Here is a 9,814-nt window from a genome sequence, read left to right as displayed (position 1 = left end):
ACGACCCGATAAATGTTACAAAAGTTATTGTTTACCAAAGTAACACTAGGTAAAACTAGTGTAATTGACAAACATAAAGCTAACTCAGAAAGAAAGTAGGGGTGTAGGAAATACTAACGTATTCAACAATTTAGATAATTTATAGAGATCGGAATATGTTAGCAAAATTTTAATTCCTGAGCATCTTTTTAAAACTAGGATTATTCTTTTAATATATTTTTATAACTTTTCTTAAAAGTCTAGCTTTAAAATGTAATTATTATTAGGTAATATTGTTTTGAACATAGCTTTTCTAACGCAGGGATTGACAAATACGATCATAAAAGCAGTAGTGCTGATAATCCAGGATATTAATTCATCAGCGTATACTTTATAATTGACACCGTAATCGACGTGGCATGCGAAGCTGGGGCGATCAGTTTATAAAAATGTCAAAATGGCGGATATGCCGACAAAGTTCCTCGATCAGAAGTCATTAAGAGAACGATTAAGTCAGTGGGATGCTAATGTTGAGCCCAGAGCCTACCTGACAGATAAACAGAGGGATATACTTATAGAACTGTCCAGTCAGATACAACACAGGCGTCTTCCTGTGGAGGTAGGACAAGAGTCACTCTCATAAAGCCATGTAAACACTAATGACATTTCATATCCTAGGAAATTTTTTTAATATAACTGATGCTGTGTTTAGTTTGAGACAAATATTCAGAATATTTTAAGATGAATTAAACTGACCTCATTTAGACATTTAAATTAACTATTTAATAAAGGATTTCTATTTATCTGACTTTGTTTACGTATAACGTTCAGATCATTGTATCAAAATTATGTTTTATAAAATTTTAATTTCTCGTTAAAATACCAAATTTAGTGAATGATTGTAAAGTCAGTGTGGATTTTTCATTGAACAAGTTTATTCTTCCTTATACACCTCGTTCAGGCGTTCCTCATGTATAACATCAATACCACCTTACTATTTCGTTCTACTTTTTCTGGGTGTTGCGATTGTTATTACAGGAAGTATACCTGCAAATACGTAAATAGGTTTTAAGGCGGCGAGCTGGCAGAATCGTTAGCAGCATGTCGTCTATCTTAACATTCTGAGTTCAAGTTCCACCGAGGTTGACATGCCTTTTATTCTTTTGGCGTCGATAAAATAAGTTCTAGCTGAGTATTGGGGTCGATGTAAGTGACTTACTTCCATCCACGAAATTGCTAGCCTTGTGCCAAAATTCGAAACCAATATTTACACATGTTGTTCGTCTCAGGCCAATTTTGAGTAAGTCGACCTATGAGCAAAGGCGTTCCACTCACGACCATCCTACCTTTATTAAGACAGACCTTGAGGAGTTTCGGTAGTTATTTATATAGCCAGTCGAACGATCACATAAAACCTCCCTCGTAAGCTCGTTTTACACTAGAGCACAGCGTGCATGTTGTTGTTTTTTAAAGTTTCTGAGATACTGTGTAATTGTCATCTAAGAAATACAAATCTTTTAAGATTTGTGGTTATATTATAACGATTGGTTTAAAACGAATTAACTCCAGAAAGAGGGACGATGCCTATAACTATTATAGGTCTTCTGGGACTAATGAGGTCGATGTTCAGTTTGAACTTTCGATGTCGTTAACCAGACAGAACTTCCCTAATTTGATTACAGTGATGCTTCTATTTAAAAAAAAAAAAAATCCATACTTAAAAGAAAAGTATAGTATAGACTAATGAACTACCACAATTGTTATCTTCTCTATATTGATGTTAGATATAATGCAGGTTGTTAACCTGTTATTTTTTGTAACAGGTATATCTGACCGAATTACCTCAGCAGTGGCGAAATTTCGACTTAACTAGGTCAAGGGTCTTGGATTTTAATCCGCTGCTGGTCTTGCATCTATTGTGTATTTCAGACAAATGCACACAAATCTATATACCTCTGTTCATGCAGCTACCTGGAATAGAAACCAAATTTTCTGGGAATGTTGCATTACATAGATTGGTGCTATGTTTAAGAAGAAATTCGATGCAGTGGAACTGGAACCAAAGAGATATTCTATTTATTTTTGATAGTTCCACTATACATTACTGGTGGTGCAGAATGGGAAGCAAAACCCTTGTACCTGAAATCTACTCTATTTTAATTCATAGATGTTATTGAGTTTATTTACACTGATAATACTCACCAAACTGCATGAAATCTTAATTTTATCCTTTTTATCTAATAACTGGATATCAGAATAGAAAGTCAAGTAATTGACTTTTTTTTTCTTTTTTGACATGAAATTCATAAACAAACGCCCTGATTACATTATATATTACTGCTATGAATTTTAATAACACATTTAAGATAAAAGGTCTAGTCACACATTTTAAGATTTGAACCACACACACACACACTTGTTTTTCCAACCTGGTACATATTGGTGGGTTTGCAGTACAATATACTGGCTCCTCTTTTTGACACTATATTACCATGCTTCAAGGATGGTTGTGTGAATTAGCAAGAAGCTGAAGCAGTTAACTTTTTATCATTTTAAAAATCAATTAAGCATCAAATAAATATTTAATATATATTTTTATTAAATTACTTGAAGTAATTTATTTTATACACTGTATACTCTTATTAAGTACATTTGTCACTATTAATCTACCTTTATACTTGCAGCTTCATTCATTATCAATGAATTTACTTCTTATCACAGGAGTAATTGAGCCTCCTTAGTCAATGATGACCATATGTCTGCACATTTATGTGCAGGTCTTGATAAGTGTTTTTTGAAGGGTGGTTGTAAAGACTAGCAGTTATCTATGCATGCAAGCATCCTCTCTTCATATCATCAATGTTTATGCAAGGGAAAGGGTGCCAACTTTAGCCAATATAGCTTGGTGCCATTATCACGACAGATATTCTTATAGAAAGCAAAGAGCAAGAACAGATGCCACTAGGTATCTTACCTGATCCCCTAACAGTTACTGAATTAGTATGTTATTATGAATCTTGATAAGATAAAAGGCAAAGTTGACTTTGGGGAGTTGGGACAAATATTGTACAGCATTCTATCCAACATTCAAATGATTCAGCCAATTCACCATCTTGTAGGAGTAGTAGCTCTATCAAATATAGTAGTAGCTCTATCAAATATTCCTATTAAAGATAAACATTTTGAGAATTAGGCATACATGTAAGCACACACACACACACACATACTCTTCTTTTTCTCTCTTACTTCCCTTCTCATATAAGTGACCACTTATCTGCTGGTACATAAGCATAGGGTTCATTCACGGGCAGATTTGAAACAGACCTAGAAGAAAGAGGGCATAATTTTGGTGACATTGTGAATAGTGATGAAAGGACTGATTGAGTGTTCAACCAACTGATTAAACAAGTGATCAATTAATTGGGTGGTTAAATAGCTAACCAACTGACTAACAATAAAGAAGTGAAATTGAACCAGTGCATGTTTATTATTATTGGTGTAAAGACCCTCCCAAGATATAACAAGATCTTAGGAATTATTTGCTTGTTGTTTACTCATAATCTCTTATTAAAATTTATATTCATATTTTTTTTCTAGCAGTGCTCCAGCTAAGCTGGAGCCTTAAGCATTCAAATAAGTAAATATCTATGAAATTTTGTTACAGCTGCCTCTAGATGATGTCCCAACCGCTCACCTCTCTGCCAGAGATGACCAGGCAACACAGTTACCAGGTTCTATAATTTCACCTAAAGTTTCAGAACTAGAAGAGAAAATTGAAAATGCCCAACAAGTATGTCTATAAGTTGTTTTGACTTCTGTGAAATGATTAAAAATTAAACCAAATAATTTTTCTTTTTTTTTTTTGAAAGTTTGGGAATATCTGTATTAGAAGAGAGCTAAATAACTGAAAGATTCCACTGTACAGATTGATTGAAATTAACATTGTAAATGAATGGAGAGTATATTAGTAGAAAAATTACTATTGGGAATATTGAACGAAAACTAAACATCCAGATGATTTATAAACAAAGTGAACAAGAGAAATGTTACGTGTTGATTTTATGCACATTTTCAGGGAACATTTTCTTGATATCAAATCTATTTTCAATGTTTTTGATCATGAAGTTTACTGTATCGGGGCTGAGTTGGAATTAAACAACAACAACAGCAACATATCAATGTGATCGCAGATCATTTAAAGAAACTTTATGAAATGAATTATTGATTTTATTTCTTGACCAGATAGAATTTACATTTTTACAAGTTTATTTGAGAAAATTTAATCAACAAATGTAATGAATGTTTTATTTAGAGTTTAATATTTTATAACTTTTGGTATTTTTAATCTTAATTTTAGTTTTTCTCCTGGTTTGCAAGTATTGAAGAAAATATTTCTAAAGAAGAAGAAGTGCCATATAGGTATGTTTATGTTCTTTTTTTCACATTGATATTAATATCTACTTTTATTTACATTTATTGAAGGGTAAGGCAGTACTCTTCAAGGCCAATGAGATTAACCCTAACCCTAACCCTAACATTGTTAATATTCCTCTTGAATTGTTGCAAATCAACATCTGCAAGAAACACATCAGTAGGGGTTTCCAGAAATAACTTTTCAATTAGTGAATATAATGTACTTTAAATGGGTCTTCAAAGTTATAGATCTTTAATTCTTTAGCATTTAATTTGGCTAAATCAGGCCCAAATATTTCCACATATTTAATGTTGAAACTGACCAAATTTGGCCTCTCTCATCTACCATAAAATGTCATTTAAAAAATATACTATCACATCTTTGAAATCTAGAAGTAGTAAGATAATGCATGATTAATTCAAACCAATTTGAATAAATAAGCATTATGCATGACAGAATAATGTGAATGCTAAAGGGCTAAAATATCATCATCATCATCATCATCGTTTAATGTCCGCCTTCCATGCTAGCATGGGTTGGACGATTTGACTGAGGACTGGTGAAACCGGATGGCAACACCAGGCTCCAATCTAATTTGGCAGAGTTTCTACAGCTGGATGCACTAGAAACTCTGCCAAATTAGATTGGAGCCTGGTGTTGCCATCCGGTTTCACCAGTCCTCATTGATGATATGAAGAGAGGAGACTTGCATGCTTAGATAACTGCTATTCTTTACACTCACTCCTCAAAAGGGAAATGATGATATCAAACATAGAACAAGTTGTTGGAGTAACAAAGTGTGGGAAGGGGAAGGACATAACAATCAATAACAGACTAGAATTATTAATAAAAGTAATATTCCATTCAATGGTTCATACAATCAGAAGTTGAATAAGCTGTTTGGCAAAATTTGAAGTCCCAGTCAGCACAAACTTTACAATAAATTTAATTTTATTTGCAGTATTGAGAGACTCCATTTGTAAATAATTGCAGCATGGAAGGTGTTTATAAACCATTTAAAAACACACTAGATTCACTTCAACATTTAAATTTAATTTGTCAAAATATTTTCGTCGCTTTGAAACTGTGACCTGTTCACTGACAAGAATCTATGCAGCACAGAATGTTGTCAGTGAACAGGTCGCGGTTTCAAAGCGACGAAAATATTTTGACAAATTAAATTTAAATGTTGAAGTGAATCTAATGGTTTTTGTGTGTTTTTAAATGGTTTATAAACACCTTCCATGCCACAATTGTTTTTGTTTCAGCACACTGTCTCAGACCGTTTGTAGATGTTTTGCTATTATTCTTGAATTGTCTTGAAAGTAATAACAATGACTTAACATTTGATAGATATAATATTTTTATTAGTTGTATAGAATAATTGTAGTAACGTTTATCCCTTGAACAGTTATTACTTATTTCTCTTTAGATTTACTGTTGCTTTCAACATTTTGTTTCAGGAATTATATAAGAGAACTTGAGAATTATAGAAAGCAGTGCTGTGATGTGTTACAAGAAGTCACTGACTCCCTTGACTACCTTAATAATTTACAACACCAATATAACTTAGTATCTTTCAAAACTAATGCACTTCATGATGCCTGTGAACATTTACTTGCAGAACAGGTAAAGAAATACTCTTGTTTGCTTGAATTTTAGTTGAACAACAGCTGTGAGGTCAAGTTGCTATACTTAACTGCTCTCATTGTTGTTAAGTGTCCAAACTGTGCCTCTGCTAGAAAAACAAAATGCAGGTCAAAAATATACCTGAAATAAAATATTTTGTATCATATGAAGTGGAGTTGAGATGGATGTGTTTATTCAAATTTTTGAGGTGAAAATGTTTTTGTTAATGTATTAGTGATCCTAATAACTTTTTTAGTAGATTTAATTTTAGTAGATTTAATGCATAAAGCTATAACAGTAAAAAGTTTGGTTTTTCAAGTAGGTAGTCTAAATTTCTTTTAAAACATTTTATTACATTTAAATTTCTATCTTACAATTAACTAAATTAGCATAGAACAATAGTTTCATATATTTTTATAATTAAGCTCTAAACTGTTAATGTATGAATGTGAAAGAGATAGTTGAATAACTGTAAATCTAATTTTGGGCCACCCTGTATCTATATAGATAGATATATATGTGTATGTGTGTCGTTGTTATGATCACCAGCATTATTTTTCCATACTTGCATGGGTCATATGGAATTCTTATAAGATAGTTCTTCTGTGGCAAGATGTACTTTATATTGCCAACTCTACCTGATTCCAAGCAATGTACTGCTTGTATGAGGGTGAAGCTCATTCACAGCTATTGCATGCTGTGAAAACAAGGACACATGCTAACAAACACATGCCCATGCATACAGACATATCTATGCATATCTGATGGGCCTCTCTCAGTTTCTGTTTACTAAATCCACACAAGTCTTTAGTCAGCTTGGGAGCTGTAGTCTAAGCCACTTGCCCACTGTGTCATGCAGTGGAATTGAATCCAAAACTATGTAGTTGGGAAGCAAGCTTCTTAACAGCACAGCTTGTAATGTGTGTGTGTGTGTGTGTGAGAGAGAGAGAGAGAGAAGCGAGGTTTATTCATGCTAATACTAATACAGTGGTTGGTGTTAGGAAGGGCATATGGGCACAGAAACTGGAGTTTGACACAGTCCACTGGCTCATCAAATTCTGTCAATCTGTGTAACCTATGCCAGTATGGAAGATGAATGTTAGATGTTGATGGAGGAAGTTGCTTCTGCTGTTGTTGTTTCATGTTAAAATAATGTTATTTCTCTACAAAACTAATATCATTACAATTTATTTTACTTTTTGTTTCATTTCAGTCTAGTCTGATGAACACTGCAGAAAATATCAGTAATAAACTATCGTATTTCAATGAATTAGAAAGAATATCAAGTGTAAGAATAATAATTTAATTCTTTCAATTATAGTAGATGTTATATCATCATCATCATCGTTTAACGTCCGTTTTCCATGCTGGCATGGGTTGGACGGTTCGACTGGGGTCTGGGAAGCCAGGAGGCTGCACCTGACTCCAGTCTGATCTGGCAGTGTTTCTACAACTGGATGCCCTTCCTAACACCAACCACTCCATGAGTGTAGTTGGTGCGTTTTACGTACCACCAACACAGGGGCTAGAGGAGGCTAGCAATGGCCATGATCGTTTGGTGCTTTTTATGTGCCACCAGCACAGAAACCAGTCAAGGTGGCGCTGTCATCGAGCATGTTCAGATGGTGCTTTTTACATGCCACCTGCACAGGTTTCACAACTACAATTTCTATTTGATTTTCATTTTGATGTTGATGTATTTGACTCAATAGGTCTCCTCAAGAACAGCAGGTCACCCTACGATCCAAAGTACTTTTGAATGGGCTGGGACTGGTTATGCGAAACTGGTGTAGGATACACCCGTGAACTCACTTTATTTGCCGGGTCTTCGCAGTCACAGCATATCTCCAGAGGTCTCGGTCTTTCATCATTACCTCTGTGAGGCCCAGCGTTCGAAGGTCATGCTTCACCACCTCATCCCATGTCTTCCTGGGTCTACCTCTACTCCAGATTCCTTCCACTGTTTGGGAGTGGCACTTCTTCACACAGCTCTCCTCGTCCATCTGCAGTACATGACCATACCAACACAAACATCTCTCTTGCATGCCACGTCTGATGCTTCTTATGTCCAACATTTCTCTCATGGCGCTTATACTCTGCTTTGTGTGCACACTAATATTACACATCCAGCGGATCATGCTGGTTTCATTTCTTTTAAGTCTATGCATGTCCTCAGCAGTCTTGGTCCATGTTTCACTACCGTGAAGCATGGCAGTTCATACACATGCATCATACAATCTCCCTTTCACTCTGAGCGAGAGGCTCTTTGTCACCAGTAGAGGTAGAAGCATTCTAAACTTTGCTCAGGCTATTTTTATTCTAGTGGCAACGCTCTCTGAGCATCCACCTCCACTACTAATTTGGCCACCTAGGTAGTGGAAGCTATCAACTACTTGTTTCTTCCCCTGAAATGTGATGGAATCTGTTTCCTGAGCATCTGTGGTGTTTATTGCCCCCGTGCATCTGCTGCATATGAAAGCTATCTTACCGGTTAATCTTCCTTTGATGTTGCTGCACCTCTTATGTGTCCATATCTTACACTGGGTACATTTTATGGAGTTTCTACCTACACCTTTTCTACAGATCGAGCAGAGCCACCTATCTGAACGGGTATGTGATGTGTTTGCCTTCCTACTTACTAGAACTTTGGTCTTTGCAACATTGACTCTAAGGCCTTTCAATTCTAAACCTTGCTTCCACACCTGAAATTTCTTCTCTAATTCTGGTATTGATTCTGCTATGAGGGCCAAGTTATCAACATAGAGGAGCTCCCTGGGGCAACCCGTCTTGAATTCCTCTGTTATTGCCTGGAGCACTATGATGAATAAAAGGGGACTGAGGGCTGATCCATGGTGGACCCCTACTTCTACCCGGAATTCTTCACTATACTCATTGCCAATCTTAACCTTACTAACGGCCTCTCTGTATAGGGCCTGTACAGCCCTTATTAACCATTTGTCAATCCCCAGTTTCCACATCGCCCACCAGATAAGGGATCGGGGGACCCAGTCAAAGGCTTTCTCCAAGTCCACAAAAACTAAGTATAGGAGTTTATCTTTAGATAGGTATTTCTCCTGCAGTTGTTGAACCAGGAATATAGCATCAGTGGTGCTTCTACCTGGCACAAAACCGAACTGCATCTCATCTAAGCAAACTCTCTCCCTAATGAGATGGGCTATGACCCTCTCTGTGACTTTCAGCTGATCCAGCTGTTTGATACCCCTGTAGCATCACCTTTACCCTTGTAACAGTTGACTATGGTGCTGCTACGCCAGTCATTGGGTATGACTCCATCATGAACTACCTGGTTTACAATGCGGGTGACTAGGCCATAGCCCACACCACCAGATGTTTTAAGCATCTCAGCAGTGATTCCTGATGGGCCGGGACCTTTTCCTGGCTTCATATATGTATATTATATCTATATATAATTTATGGTCTCAAACCAGGTAATGTGCTGTGTTCTTGAGCAAAACCCTTCATCTCATGTTGCTCTGCAGTCACCTCAACATCTGACATGTGGCACACTATGTCCCTCTACAGGCAATATTGAGTTGATGGAGAGAGTGAGCTAATATGCTGTACTAGCATTTGATCTCTATAAACAAATCATCTGTGTAAGTTGTTTAGCAAGAAGTTGCAGAATTGGATGCAAGAGACTACTTCTACTGATGATGATGATAACGATGACGACGACGACGACGATGATGACGATGGTGTGTGTGTGTGTGTGTGTGTGTGTGTGTGCGCACCTGTCTGCCATAATCAATCAGTCAGTCAATCAACAGTCAC

At 36.1% G+C, this 9,814-nt stretch overlaps 1 protein-coding gene across 2 annotated transcripts in view; it reads left to right on the top strand.

The window, feature by feature from the left end:
• The first annotated feature begins 372 nt into the window (after window positions 1-372).
• Window positions 373-9,814, top strand: part of LOC106872469 (conserved oligomeric Golgi complex subunit 3) — a 54,214-nt gene continuing 44,772 nt past the window's right edge. For both annotated transcript variants that reach the window (XM_014919479.2, XM_014919477.2), the window contains exons 1-5: window positions 373-598; window positions 3,644-3,769; window positions 4,337-4,398; window positions 5,857-6,022; window positions 7,236-7,310. In XM_014919479.2, coding sequence (XP_014774965.1) covers window positions 437-598; window positions 3,644-3,769; window positions 4,337-4,398; window positions 5,857-6,022; window positions 7,236-7,310 — 591 coding nt within the window. In that variant the 5' untranslated portion in view covers window positions 373-436. The remainder of the gene's footprint in view (window positions 599-3,643; window positions 3,770-4,336; window positions 4,399-5,856; window positions 6,023-7,235; window positions 7,311-9,814) is intronic.

Source organism: Octopus bimaculoides, chromosome 3, assembly GCF_001194135.2.
Source record: "Octopus bimaculoides isolate UCB-OBI-ISO-001 chromosome 3, ASM119413v2, whole genome shotgun sequence".
Taxonomy (NCBI): Eukaryota; Metazoa; Mollusca; class Cephalopoda; order Octopoda; family Octopodidae; genus Octopus; species Octopus bimaculoides.
Note: the sequence above shows the minus strand (reverse complement) of the source record. Positions and strands in the feature narration are given on the sequence as shown.